At 47.9% G+C, this 15515-nt stretch overlaps 1 protein-coding gene across 7 annotated transcripts in view; it reads right to left on the reverse strand.

The window, feature by feature from the left end:
• SRGAP3 (SLIT-ROBO Rho GTPase activating protein 3) overlaps positions 1–15515 on the reverse strand; it is a 348421-nt gene that overhangs the window by 54431 nt on the left and 278475 nt on the right. For all 7 annotated transcript variants that reach the window (XM_053929334.1, XM_053929335.1, XM_045192165.2 and 4 more), the window contains 2 exons: positions 13508–13705; positions 9152–9236 (listed from right to left, as the gene is read on the reverse strand). In XM_053929334.1, coding sequence (XP_053785309.1) covers positions 9152–9236; positions 13508–13705 — 283 coding nt within the window. The remainder of the gene's footprint in view (positions 1–9151; positions 9237–13507; positions 13706–15515) is intronic.

A 15515-nucleotide genomic window follows, 5' to 3' on the forward strand; every position in this document is an offset into this window, starting at 1 on the left:
CTCCCTTCTGGATCATTTCCTTCAGTGTGTGAACACATTCTGGATGTGTACATCCTAGCTTTCAACCTCCCCTTGACCCCATTTGTCCCTCTAATGACATCCCCACTTCTCAGCTCTCCTTTATAACAGGGCTTCCCAAGGGAGCTGTCCAGGGCCCCTGTCCCTCCTCCCCTCAGTTTATTGCAGCTGGCTTCTCTCCTCACCACTCCCAGGAGATGGTGCTGTGTGGCTAAATCCACTATCTTCTCTGTTCTTATCTAACTTCTCAGCACCATTCAACTCAGTTCATTGCTCCCTTCTTCTTATAAAGCCTTCTCCTCTTGATTTTCATAGCTCCACACTTCCCAAGTGTCCTTCCTGCCTATAGGCTAGTCCTCAGTTTCTCTTGCTGTCTCCTCCTCATCTGCCCAACCTCTACCCTCTGACGGTAGGAATGCCCCAGGATGCACCCTGGATCTCGTCCCCTTCTCTTTCTGGGAGCCTCTCTGGGTGACCTCAGATGCTTACTGAGAGCTCCCTAATCTTACCTCCAGATCCCACACCTCCCTGGAATTCCAGACTCATACCCATTGCCCCCTCTTTTATTCTGAACAGTTTTACTGAGACATAATTTACATACCATAAAGTTCACCTACTTGAAATGTAAAATTCAATAATTTTTAGTTAATATTCAAAGTTGTGCAACCATCACCTACAATGTGGTTTTAGAGCATTTCCGTCACATGAGAAAGATCCCTTGTGTCGATTTACAGTCACTCCCGCTTCTCACCTGAAGCTCCTGGAAACCACTAATCCACCCACTGTCTCCATCTACCTGCTTACTCCAGACACTGCCTCCACATGGAACCATGAAATATGTGGTCGTTTGCATTTGGCCCCTTTCACTTAGCACACTGCTTGTGCAGTTCTTCCATACTGCATGGTTCAGGACTTTATTCCTTTCATGGGGCAGGAGAAAACCCCTAGGCCAGTGCTGCCCAATGGAAATATAACGCAAGCAGTAATTTCTTGAAGCCACATTACGAAAAGCAAAATGAAACAGGTGAAGAGTAATTTTAATAATATATTGTATTTAATATCACATATCAAAAATATAATTTCAATATGTATCAATATAAAAATGAATAAGATATTTTGTATTTGGGGGAGGGGTAACTCTTTGAAATCTGGTGTTCATTTCACACATCTCCATTCAGACTAGCCATGCTTCAACTGTTCAATAGCCACGCGTGGCTAGTGGCCACGGCGTTGGATGGCACACCTCCAGTCTCTAGAATCCCACCCAGCATTCACAAGAAGAGACTTTTTAAAAGAAAGAACCAAGCATTTATTTTCTCTACAGAAAACAATGCTGAATGGGGCTAGGGAGAGAAAAGAGGGGAAGAAGAGAGTGATAGAGACTTGAAAATAGAACTTAGAACAAATCACACAATTCCTTAATTCCTGACCAAAGCCACAAGCAGTTACAAGAATGACTGAAGTGGGAGAACCAAGATGGCGGTGTAGGTAGGTAGACACACTGCGCCTCCTCACACAACCAGAACTGACAGAGAATCGAACAGCAAGGGGGTCCGACACCAAGGAAATAAAAAATAAACATTCATCTAGACCGGTAGGAGGGGCAGGGATGGGCAGCTGGGGCAGAGAGGACTCGACTTGCCGTGGCGGGACCGAGACTGGCAGAGTGTGGGACGAACAGGGCAGGCAGTCTGACCACTAGCAGACCCTGCAGCCCCACATTCGCGCAGATAAACCGAGAGGGCCGGACTCAGAGTGGTGGAGAATGGGGCAGGCAGAGCTGCGGGTAGCACCCCGCGGACCCACATTAGCGCACAGATAAACCAGACAAACGGTGGGGAGCAAAGAAGACCACGCAACCCAGGGCTCCAGTGCAGGAAAATAAAGCCTCAAACCTCTGATTGAAAACGCCCGTGGGGGTTGGGGCGGCAACAGGAGAGACCCCCAGCCTCACAGGAGAGGTCATTGGAGAGACCCACAGGGGCCTAGAGTGTGCACAAGCCCACCCACTCGGGAACCAGCACCAGAGGGGCCCAGTTTGATTGTGGGTAGTGGAGTGGAAGATTGAAATCCGGTGGAGAGGGGAGAGGGCGACATTGCTCCCTCTCGGCCCCTCCCCCACGTACATCCTCACAGCACAGCGACCAGTGTTACCCCGCCCTGGTGAACACCTAAGGCTCCGCCCCTTTAAGTAACAGATGCGCCAAGACAAAAAAAAAAATGGCCCAAATGACAGAACACTTCAAAGCTCCAGAAAAAATACAACTAAGCGAGGAAGAGATAGCCAACCGATCGGATGCACAGTTCAAAACACTGGTTATTAAGACGCTCACAGAATTGGTTGAATTTGTTCGAAAACTAGATGAAAAAATGAAGGCTATGCTAAGAGAGACAAAAGAAAATGCACAGGGAACCAATAGTGATGCAAAGGAAACTGGGACTCAAATCAATGGTGTGGACCAGAAGGAAGAAAGAAACATCCAACCAGAAAAGAATGAAGAAACAAGAATTAGGAAAAATGAGGAGAGGCTTAGGAACCTCCAGGACATCTTGAAACGTTCCAACATCCGAATTATAGGGGTGCCAGAAGGAGAAGAGGAAGAACCAACCATTGAAAACTTATTTGATCAAATAATGAAGGAGAAATTCCCTCATCTGGCAAAGGAAATAGGCTTCCAGGAAGTCCAGGAAGCTCAGAGAGTCCCAAAGAAGCTGGACCCGAGGAGGAACACACCAAGGCACGTCATAATTACATTAGCCAAGATGAAACAGAAGGAGAGAATATTAGAAGCAGCAAGAGAAAAGGACACAGTTACCTACAAAGGGGTTCCCATAAGACTGTCAGCTGATTTCTCAAAAGAGACCTTACAGGCAAGAAGGGACTGGCAAGAAGTATTCCAAGTCATGAAAGGCAAGGGCCTACATCCAAGATTACTGTATCCAGCAAAGCTATCATTTAGAATGGAAGGGAAGATAAAGTGCTTCTCAGATAAGGTCAAGTTAAAGGAGTTCATCATCACCAAGCCCTTATTATATGAAATGTTAAAGGGACTTACCTAAGAAAAAGAAGATCAAAAATATGAACAGTAAAAAGGACAGCAAACTCACAGTTATTAACGACCACACCTAAAACAAAAACAAGAGCAAACTAGGCAAACAACTAGAACAGGAACAGAACCATAGAGATGGAGATCACATGGAGGGTTGTCAATAGGGGAGTGGGAGGGGGAGAGGGGGGTAAAGGTACAGAGAATAAGTAGCATAGATGATAGGTGGAAAATAGACAGGGGGAGGGTAAGAATAGTGTAGGAAATGTAGAAGCCAAAGAACTTATAAGTCTGACCCATGGACATGAACTATAGGGGGGGAATGTGGGAGGGAGGGGGGGGCAGGATGGAGTGGAGTGAGGGGGGGGAAATGGGACAACTGTAATAGCATAATCAATAAATATATTAAAAAAAAAAAAGAATGACTGAAGTGGGTTCAACTGGAGCCAAAGACCAAAGCAGAAAAGCAGAAAAGCAGAAAAGTCAGGTGAAACAAATGTGTTCTGCTTGATTTGATTGTATGCCCAGGGTCTGCAGCAAACTCCTACCAGACACCAATCTGCAGTAAATTTTCATGTAGACCCAGGGCCCTGAGTAGGAGCCAATGGCAGCCCATGAAAGGTGGGCCAGTGGCCTGCGCTGACCGTAAAGCGCATCGTTCCCTCATGTCAGCAGTCGCAGGTGCAGCCTGACTCACAAAGGGACCTAGGAGGAGTTTCCTCCTCTTGGTCCCCAATTGCCCACTCCTCCACGTATTCGAGACGGGCCAGTCACGCTGCCCTCCTTTTAGTGCTGGCCCACCACAATCCTTCCCACCTCTGCACATGCTGGCCCCTCTGCCCCCCACTCTTTCCCCAGTTTTCCACATGGCTGACGCCTTCTCCTCCTTCAGCCTCAGCTTAAACCACATTTCAGCTTAAACAGCCTCGCCCCTTTGAGGCCTCTCTGATCAGCTAACCTAAAGCAGGTCACCCCATGGCTGCCCCTGCACCATTGTTCTCCACCTCAGCCCGAATTTTTCATTCATGGCCCTTATCACAGTTATAATTCTTTACTTCATAGTTTGTTTACTGTTTGAGGTCTCTTCTCCCCATAGAGGCAGGAACCTTGTCTGTCTTGTACACACTGTACCCTCAGTCTTGGCCAAGTACAGTGCCTGTGCTTTTGGATAGATGGAAGGACAGACGAACGGACAGACAGGGCAGGGAGGGAAGCAGTGGGGAGACAGGGATCAAAGGGTTGGGGTGCTGCAGTGGAAGGTCAGTCAGCGCACCCTCACAGCAAGCTTTCCCCCTGGCGAGGACGCTCACACCCTCTCCTCAGCTTCAGACCACATTCCAGCTCTCAAGAGCCCCATCACCAACATCTTTTGGAATCTGTTGTCTCAACTTCTAACAAGTATAAGAAATCAAAACTACTCTGTCCTTTCCCTTTGGAGACCTGTTGAGATTAAAAAGAAGTATTTTATACTCGGTGGCTCAGTCATTTTCTAGAAGGTCAGGCTGTCTGGTCCTGGTTGATACAGAGCTCTGTAAGGGGCTATTAAATCTTGGCCTGAAAAGGTTGTGTCCCACCCCTTTTATGGGCAACACACATTCATTCGTGAGGGGCTTTAGTAAATTGAAAAACCACCTGTATCTTTGGCGTAAGCCCTGGAGCTTACAGACTACCCAGAGCAATAAAAAGGTCAAAGGGCTAAGACTCAGAGATAATACACTAGGAATTCTCTGGCCAATAAAACAACATAGCAACAGCCAGAGGTATATAAGGGCAGGTGCTCCTGTTCCCAAGATGTGGCAGTGACATAATTTATAACAAGGAATGACAACTGAATCTGTTTTACTTGTGTACTGGGATCAGTCATGTTCAAAAATTTACTTCTAAGTGAAGGTGACCAAAAACACGTTGTGTTTTCTCTAATTTATGGGGTTTTTTTTTCAGCCAAGCTGGCAAAAGAGTACTTGAGAGAAATTGAGGCGTGTGACATGATACTTTATTTAATTAAAAAAAAAACCTTGCAACTTTTCAGTCAAAGGATTCCCCTTGGCCCCACACTTCTCACCTGTTCTCACAATTTCCAGATCGTTCCTCCCCACACAGAATAGGTCTCAGATGAAATAAGAAGACCACCACTGCGGGTGGGACCCCACCCTAGCCCCACTCCTCGCACAGCTTTCTACAGGATGTAGGTCCATGTGCTCAGGTAGATGTGAACCATCCGACACTCAAAAGAATGAACCAGCCAAAATTCTGAGCTCTTTTTGGCCTGCTGATTCCATGCCTCCCCTTGCCCAGCGGGCAAGAACTTTATCAGTCTAAGTCAGTGCAAATTCTCCTGGTTGAAAATTCTCCCCTTTCACCCAGTGCCCCAAGCATCCAGGTATACCTTCCTCATGCAGTGAACAGCAATGATGACAAAGATCTGGTCTCAGCTTCAGTTTTTTCAGTAATTGTGTGATTTATCAGCTTTAGTTAATACTAATACACCAATGTTCATTAATTGTGACAAGTACACTCTACGACTGTAGGATAATAATGGGAATTGGACATGGCGTACACGGGAACTCTGTGCTACCTTTGCAACTTTTCTGTAAGTCTAAAATTAGTTTAAAACAAATTATTAAAACTTCCCTGTCCCGGGTATCAAAGAAACACAGTGGCTTCTCCACTGCCGGCTCACTGGAAATCGGCTAGGGGGTCTTCCAGACAGCCCTTCTTAGCTCAGCTGCCCTCACACTCCTGAGCTGCACTTCCCTGCAGTTTTCTTGTTGCTGTTCAGCTCGAACTGAGAAGAAGGCCTGGTGAATCCCATCGCAGAGCAAGGTGTAGTAGACTAAATAAACTCGGAAGACCAAATGGGTCAAGAGTTACGCCAACTGAAATTATTATCATCACTTCATTAAGGCCATTCAGGCTGGGGCAGTAATGAAAGGCGCATCTGAGAGCACGCACAGGCAAGCCGGAGAGAAGCGCTTTCTCATCAGGGATCTGATTCTTTGAGAGAACATCTAGTTTTCTAAATCCAGCACGTCCGACTTCAAAAACCTTAGTAGCCACCAACTCCCATGTCACACAGCGTGAAAAACACGACGTGAGAAACAGCCGCCTGCCCGTGGCCCCATGACCACAAGCACCAATCGTTGTCTCCAATGCAAGTCGGGCGATGCCCCCTCACACCTCGCCATCCTCCCCTCTAGGACTTTCTGTCTCTTCTCTTTGGCTCCATTCTTCCTGCTGTGTCTCCCTCTTGTTACTCACATCCCTCAATGGCCCCAGTCACCTGGCCCAACGCTGCAACGTCAGGTCAGGGCGCACAGAAGATGGAGGGGTGGGAGGAAATGAAGAAAAGGCCACTGCAACTCACTCTCCCCTCTCCTCCCCCCAAGTCAATGAGTTTAGACAAAAATGCATGCCCTGGTATAACCACCACCCAAATCAGGATATGGAGCATTTCCATCACTCCCCAAAGTTCCCCAGCTCGCGCCGGCTGGCACACAGCACGCTGATCTGTGGTGACAGCAGTTAGAGCAGTGGTTGCGTGGGGTGGAGGATGGGGGGACTGACTGCAGAAGGGCACAAGGGAACTTCTGGAGTGGTGGGATGTTCTATATTTTGATGTGAGTGATTATACCTGGGGGTGTATGTTTATCAAAACTGATTTCTACACATAAAATGGGCACATCTTATTGTCTACAAGTTACATGCCAATGAAGTTGATTGAAAATTTTCCATCAGTGTTAGTTTTAAAGCCCTGGTTATTCCTCTAAGCCCTAGTTATTAATCTTCCTTGAAGCCTTTCCAGCTCTCCTGGACCCACGGTGGTCCCTTCCTCTCCTGACTCACAGGCCTCAGAGTGTGTGCTGCTCATTTGGGAATTCGCCCAGTCTTTCTGTGTGACAACGTTATTGTTATTTAGTTGTTCATGAATTCATGAGTTGTCTCCCAGCTAGACTATAAGTGCCTTGGGGCTGGGAAATGGTTTAATTTCTCACCATTTTCTCTAAAGCATGGGGCTCACAAATGCCAAGCAGCTGCAGATCCGGAGGCCCAGGGGGTAGTCTGCTGAGTGGACAGTGTTGGGGAGGTCTTGAGTGACCAGGGCACAGCCCCCGGGATGTGCACCCCCAAAGGGAAGAGAGTGGTCCAGTGAAGGGCAAGGACATGCTGTGGATGGCTGTGGGGAACTGTTCCAAGCGTGGGAAATGTGGCCCAGCCCCCACTCAGAAAAGCCAGTGGGGAGCGAGGTTGGCGGGCAGGACCCACGTCCACGGACAGGTTCTCCAGTGGGAAATCAGGCCTGCATTGTACCTAGGCTGCTATGAGACTTGCTCTTGCTAAAACTCCCTCACCCTGAGGCAGCAAATGGTTACTGAGTATCTTTATCTTCCTAAAATCTGAGCTAGACCCTCCCAAGTATGGAGCATAACCGGTTGGACCATTTCTCCCTTCACATTGCAAACATCCTACTTTGATGTATTTAACAACATCCTCTCTTTTGTTGTCTGTAAAAGATAACCACCCAAAACAAACCTATTCGTAGTAAACAAGGACCATCTTTGATGTAAGGGGCCTAGAAAAACAATGAAAGCCTGTCAAGGCAAGGGTCAGAGTGCTCTCCTCTTGAGAGAGTGGCTGCGCTGTCCCTTTTCCTCCACAGGACTCGGTAGTCTGTGTGTATTTGTCTATTGCCACCACAACCCAGGATCCTGCCGGCCAGGATCCACGTCAGATGGCAAACAGCCAACAGCCAGGGAATGCCAGCCCCAGCCCCAGGACAACTCTCATCTTGTAACGCTTTTCCTGCCCCCAAGTCCTGGGCACCCTCTGGGGCAGCTTCCAGCTGTCATCTAGGGATCTACTGGCATCATCACCTTGGAAATTCCCCTCATCTATCTCGTGCTGGCTCCCTATTTCCTGCACCCCATGTTTCCTTTCCTTTTGGTGGAGCACATCAGTCAGCCAACAGCCCTCTGCAAACAGAACACAATATGTCTGGGGCGGAGCTAATGGTGCTCCAAGCAGGCCCAGCAGCTTGAGACCCAGGTCAGCTCCTCCCCTCAGAGCCTCGCCTCACTCCATGTTCCAGGGCCACCAGCACTTGCTGTAAACCATCCTTGACCTTAGGTCCTAGTTCATGTTCTGGTGATCTTTCTATTCAACACTCATTCAGTGACTATTAATTGAGGGCTGACTATGAGCCAGATGCTGTTCTAGGCAATGGAAATAAAGTGATGGACAAAATAAGCAAGGAAGTCCCTACTCTGGTTTAAGATATGATACTGTTGGGCAGGCGGGGGAGGAATGACCAAAGACTGTAAGCAAGTGAACAAATAATACAAAGGATGATTTCACATGATGATGAATGAGATGGGACAGAGGTGGTGATTCCTTGAGGTTGGGAAGCAAGGACAGTCTCACTGGGGACATGATACCTGTGCTGACAACCGAAGGACAAGGAGCTGTCCATACAAAGATCTGGGGTAAGGGCATTCCAGGCAGGGGGAGCAGCAAAGGCCCTGGGGCAGGAATAAGCCCAGTGAGTTTTGAAGGGCAGAGAGCAGTTGAGTGTCGCTGCAGCACAGTAAGGGAGGAGAGAATGGCAGCTGAGGTCAGGGAAGTGGGCAGAGGTCAAATGACATAAGGCTTCGTATGCCATGGAAACCTTTGGGTAGATTTAAACCTAGTCCTCAGGCCCCTCAAGGACCGAACCCTGCCTTACACATATGCATTTTTCTTTTTTGGACCTAGAATCCCGGTCACTGCAATGTATTCCTGTGTCTCTGAAGTCCCACCCCCTCCCTACTGGGGACTCCTTTATCACTTTGCCTTAGACCTTCCCCTACAACCTAAACCAAAACTTGTGTCTGCCCCCTAGTTTCTGCAGCCAGACAGGAGCCCTCTCAGCATTGGTACCAGGGTGATAGACTAGAGACCGCAGCAGCCTACCCAGTCCTGGAAGGTGGCCCCAGTACCAGGTCTCATTCTGCCAAGTGCCCAGTATCTGAAGCTAAAACAGCTTAAGGCGCCACAACAGAACCCAGTGGGGAAGACAGCCCCTCCTCACAGGCTTCTGCCACCTGACTCACCTTCACCCAGGGTCTGCTTGAGTAAGTCGTGCTTGGCTTGCAGCTTAGTGATGAGGTTACTGCCGTTCACATATTCTTTAAATTTCTGTAAGACACAAGGCACAAGGACATTAGAGATTGCAGGGCCAAGACCCACAATCTGCTGTGGAATGGACCTCTGGGGTGGAGAGGTCAAAGGGAGATCATGCCACCCTCAAGGACCCCAGCATGGGGAGAGGGGAGCCTCTGCAGCTGCTCCTTCGCTCTGCTCCATCAGATCCCCAGCTCCGCTGAGTGTGGCTGCCCAGACCTATGAGGGCTCCAGGCATCCCAGGTCTGTTCTGGGAACACAAAGAAAGCTCAGGGGGAATGGGAGCAGTGAAAGGCGCTTTGACAGGTGAGGGCTGTGGGGGCCCAGCAGAGGGCATCTTTGGGCATCAAAGCTCCACTGTGCTTCTGGGCCAAGAGCAATGAAGACGGATCCATCCCTGGGGGCACACAGCTGAGGCAAGAGAGCTTTATCAGATCTGTCAGAGAGGAGCTTCGAAATAAGTCTTTCTTTCATCTGGCCTGCCTCTGAAGGAGGAAGGGCTCTGCAGGCCCCTAGAGATGGTCTTATTAAAATAACCCTCACTGCATAGGGGGATACGTTTTCTTCTTTTTCCAGATGAGAGAGGTAAGGCTGGCACAGGGAAGTGATATGCTCAAGGCCCTTGGGACCCCCGGCTGCCTCGAGCTCAGAGGTCTAGCCAAGCACAGTGGGCTCTGTGCAGTGGGGAGGAAAAGGGCCACCCAGAATAGAAATGTATCTGTCTGTCCCAAGTTCAGCAGGGCTTTAGCCACACCTTCACACAGGTACCAACTTCCCTCAGCTCCCCTGCCACCCTGCATCACACAAACACAGGGCTGGAGTCACCCCTGCTGCGGCGTGCCCTCACCGGACCAGGAGCCACTGCAGGTGCGGTCCTTACCTGGTTCAGTGACTACTATATGTCTGGTCTATAGCAGATGCTGAGAGATTTAGTTAAATCCCTGACTTGGTGGAGCTGATGCAAAAGAGTGAGAAGAGAAACAAGCTGACCAAAAGTAAGTAAACTACACTATTTGGGGAGGAATGCTCTGAATGAAAATAAGGCAGAAATGGAGGACAGGGGGCTCGGGCAGATCTTGCTGCAAAGCCGACATGGCCTGAAGGAGGTGAAGAGGGGGTTGTGTAGGTACATCAGGGAAGGAACATTCTAAGTAGCTGGAATAGCAACTGAAGAACCCCGAGAATTGAGGCACATGAATGGATGTAATTGCTCCAGATTTGCCAGCTAGTTTCTCACAGAGAAATCTATTCTATTGCCCCAGCCAGAATGCTCAGAAGGGGGAGCAGAGGAGCAGGGAAGTGAGCCCTGGAGGCTCAGGGCCCCAGTACAACCTGTAAAGGAGTGTCTGGAGCCCAGCATCTTCTATGAACACAGTTGTAGGGGCAAGGCCCTTGGGGTGGGGGTTGACATCTGCATAGGTAACACTGGGTCACCTCACCCTGCTCCCACCTCGGTGGGTTTCTGCAGTGCTGGGCTGGTGGAAGGTTGTGATGGCCCCTCACTTTGGCCATGGCCTTTCTTAGCTCCTACGACCTCATCCCTTGGCCAGGAAGAGTCACTCCCCCTTGTATCTATAGAGCACTTGACAGTTTTCAAACACATCCACTTGGTCATCACCACGATCTTGGATGGCAAACATGGGGAGCATCGTCATTCCCATTCTACCCAGGAGGAGGCAAGACTCCGAGCCGTGGCCGCTCAGTGTGTGGCCTTGGACAGGTTATTGAACTTTTCTGGGCCGCCACAGCCCCTTCGCTGTAAAAGGAGAGTTGACTTGCAGTTTTCTCCAAGTGCAGTGCAGGCACTGTGGCCTCCCACCCAGCTAGGGAGGTGGTCAAAATGCAGCTTCCTGCTTTGGAATGTTAAGAGCCTAAGCCCTCATTTTATACAGGAGGAGAACCCCACAGAGGCCCAAAGCCGTTCATTATTCCAGGGCCCCACCTTGGGGAGGATAGTAGTTGGGAACCTATGTTTTGAACAAGCTTCCCATGTGATTCAAATGCACACTTCAGTTTAACAACTACTCTCCTACAGGCTCTCTCTAAATGCTTCGGGCTGAGGTGTAAGTAGATATTTTCTCTATCACACTCCACTGCCCCTGGTAGTTGAAGCTCTTAATCCCAAAACATAATAAGCCTTGGTGGATTATCCACTCACACCCTGGGTCTCTGGGGCCTACGGACTCTGCCCCCTTCTTCCAAGCTTCACCCAGCCTTCATGTGTGACCTATGAAGGAAAGAATGCCATCCAATCATACTGATGGAATATTATGTCCTTCTAAATACCCAAAATTATGTTACAAAATCAAGGCATAAGGTGTACTAGTCAACCAGGTTGATAAATTGAATACTAACACGAACACATAACATCGATGACCCTTAACATAGATGCCGGTGAATTCTATCTTTCAGCTTCAACCAGGCTGGCCCCCCTTCCCTGCCCTGCCATCCAGATTCCTTTGTTTCTGCTGCCAGCGTGAATTAGCACTCACATGCACTTCTCATACCCACAAATTCTCCCAGTAAACAGAGAAGGCCCCCAGTGGAAGTGGTGAATGCCAGAAATCGGCATCGGCTGATGCACTAAGACTAGCTCTGTTGTCTTTCTTGAAAACAATAAGGACAAAGAGTGTTGATGGAGGAAATGCAGTCCGTGTCAACTATGGGCTTTTAACAAGGGATCTGAGAAGGGTTGTCACCAGGTGAATGTGAGAACTGGGAGAGTGTGTGACGGTTAAATGACCACAATCGAAAAGTACTGATTAGTGGATCAATATTAGCCTCGTGGCATATTTTGAACAACTCTGGCTTTGGCCTTGCCCCGACGTACCAGCCTTCTCTTCTTGTTGACAAACATTCAGGTTGGAAGCCACGCTCACTGAATCCACAGGTGACACCAGGGCTGACGAGGCAGCATATACAGGGGTGAGTAAAGTAGGTCTACAGTAGTGAGTCCATGAAATACAAAGTTTATTCTTGTATTATTTTTATTTACTGTAAATATTCCATACGAGCAACTCTAAGTCTACTTTTGTCCCCCCCGTGTGATGAACTGGATCAGGACCTTGACAGCCGGGAGCCATGGACCAAATCCATCCAGAGGAAATCCCACTGGTGGTAAACATAAGCCCTACCCAAGACATCGCCTGCACATCCTTAGGAAGTAGGGTGACCTGGTTCAATGTCAGGGTGCAGGGAACAGATTTAACTGGCATAAACCCATCCTTATTTTTTAAAAGGAATATGATCTTAGGACATACGAAAAGGGGCATAGCACCTACTGTGGAAGTTTAGCTCTATTCTGTGCTGGTCAGACCACGCTGCTGGGAGTCTCACTTTGGAAGAGGCACTGACAAAGGGACCATGTTCCAGAGACAGTCACTAGGAGACTGAGGGCACTCAAAAGAATCTTATGAGGCAGGACTGAAGGAACCAGACACATTTAGCCTGGAGAAATGAAAACCAAGTACCCTGCGGTCACGCCAAAGGCTATACAATTAGCCTCTCTCTGGATCACCCCAGAGAACAGAATCAAGACCGATGGCCAGAAATCCTAGTGAGGCAGATTTTTAAAGAGAACAGACACAAGGGAAAACATCACAATATCTATAGCCAGCCACAAGCCAAACAAAAGGGCTGTTTGGGGGAAGAGGGAGCTTTTCATCTTGGGGCTGTGCAAGCAGAGTCTGGATGGCTTTTGGACAAGGATATGGTTAAATGGGATCAAGTATCAGACAGAGGATTTAAGGTCCCTTACAAACCCAAATTCTATGTTCGCTAAGCACACGTCGAACTAAAGCCCTGCTGCCTCTTATCCTTGTTCCTCCCTGTCCCTGGCTGAGTGGACTGTTAGCCACCTGGGATTTTATATAAAGGGCTAGCAACTCACCAGCAATTTGCATGGACCACGCATGGCATTGTTTCCAAAGCCTGCACCCCAATTTAAGACACTGCAACATGACAACTACCCACTAAACTTTCGGGTTGTTACGTGGGGCTTGCACCTGGCTCTATTACCATTTTCCTCTTACCCTTCTGAACACACTCTCTGGTTTTTTCCTAGAACAGGAAAGTTGCAGTGACTGTCAATTCAAGATCAATGCCAATACTATCAGTGGTAACTCAATTTCTGCACTTCGCAAAGCCAAGCCAGGTAACTTAATTTGAGAAGCATATTAGAAGAATTGTAGGTCTAACTGACCCCTGTGGTTTCGCTGGTTCCCACTAGCTTGGGCTGCTCCCCAAAAGTCAATGCCAGCGGGTCAGCAGACAGCAGGCTCACTTACTGTAAAATAAAACATTTCTGTTTCCTGCTGGTTGGCTCTCCTCTTGGCAATGTTGATCTTGCTCATGTAGGTCTCAGAGGCAGCCGACTTCACAGACTCTGTAGACCGACTATGTTGGAAGGCGTCAGAGACATCAAAGTCCTCCACAGTCAGCATGTCCTGTAAGGTCTGCATGGTGGCATCCAGGGTTTTTCTCACCTGGGAAAACATGTCAACAAAGATCCTTTAGCTTCAGAATGCCTTTGACACCTCAAAGTCCTTTTCCAACCATTACTTTATTTCTTTCACACAAAGCCTCTAGGAGGCAGGCAGGACAAGATAATCATTCATTCCTATTATATTGATGTGCAAACTAAGGCCAGTTAGCTGGCTGGGGTGAGAACCCAGGTTGCCCAATCTGAAGTTGTTTTATTGAATTGGTTCGTACAGAGAGAACCTCAGAGAATATTGTGATGAACAAGGAACTCAGGTTTCTAGGGGTGTTTCTCTTTACCTGGTTTTATAGAGCCCCAAACTAGCTCCTTCTATGGGAGGCAGGTCCCTTGAGGAGGGACAACACTAAAAATACTCTTGGTTCTCTCCCGGGAGGGGACAAAGTCTGGGTAAGTTGAGTGGCCATCCTAAATGAATGAACTCTCCAGCGATCTGCCACCTGAGTCCTATCAAAAGCCGGACAGAAAAGAGAATACAGATGCTGAAACGCCATTGCCCGGTCATTTCTCCAGGATTCCAACTTCTCTCTTGGGATTGAATGGGATCCCTAGAAGGCTACACAAGCCCCCACCTCACAATATCCCTTCGCTGGCTTGGGCCCTGTACTCTGAGGGAGCGTCATTCCAAAAACAGTTCCAGGGGAAACCGCACCTACATTCATTGTTAAATTACTGTTGCTCAAAGTCTCTTTCTTGTCACTCAGACCTCTACTTAACTGTCACCTCCTAGTGACATCAGGCACCCCCCTGACAACAATTTTTGATTTAGTGCCTATCTCTGTCTAATACTTTGCATACTCATTCATTTATTGGTTTGTTTGCTTGCGTGTTTAGATTATCTATCTTTTCTCACTAGAATATAAACTCCATGAGAGGAGCTACTATGTTGTCTTGCTCACTCACTTTACTCTGCATTTAGCACAATGTTTAGCACATAGTATGTGCTTAAGAAATACTTGAGTAAGTATTCACTAAATAAATACTTGTTGAATAAATAAATGAATGAATCAGTTCTTTCTAACATGGCTGATAGAAGCTCAGGTTCAAAATCAAGAATTTCCATGACCATGGACAGCCTATACAGAGGAACACTTGCTTCATTCTTTCTGTGGCCCCTATTTCCAATTTAAATTCCATTAACATTATTATCCATATATTGTTCCATGTAAACAATTTAAAATGTTTCAGGGAAAGATGTAGAACATGAATAAATAAAGAAAACAGTTTGTTAGGTATGAAAAACAAATACATTCATTTGTCTCCTCATAACCTCCCCCCAAGAAGTGCTTTGATTCGTCATCATCCTGAGAGATGACCTGTCTCACATCTGCACAAGCTCTGTCCTTTGTGGAGAGACCCAGGGTGAACCAGCCTCTCTGCCCAGGACGGCAGCCCTCTTGAGATGTGAAGACAGGACCATGGCTCCCCATCCCCAGCTGTGAATGCTTCTCAATGATAAAGCTGCCCATGATCCTGGGTGACACGCCCCACATCCTGGTGTCCTCCAGTTGGTTGACATCCTCCCTGCATGGAGGTGTCCAGGCTAGAATAGAGGGTCTCCCACCTGGCCTCAACCATCCACATCACAGTGGAACCACCACAGCTGGATTTCCATCTGTACCCTCCCAGTGGCAATCCCGTGTCACCAGCTGCATGGGAGGTATGCTGGCCATGGTAAGACAGAAGTTCCCTGAACTCAGAATCCATGACATGTTTAGTGTGTTTGGGGTTATTATCTAATTGTATAAATTAGAATATTTATTATTATTCCTGATGGTAAAAATAACATAAACTCA

This window comes from Desmodus rotundus, chromosome 8, assembly GCF_022682495.2.
Source record: "Desmodus rotundus isolate HL8 chromosome 8, HLdesRot8A.1, whole genome shotgun sequence".
NCBI lineage: Eukaryota > Metazoa > Chordata > Mammalia > Chiroptera > Phyllostomidae > Desmodus > Desmodus rotundus.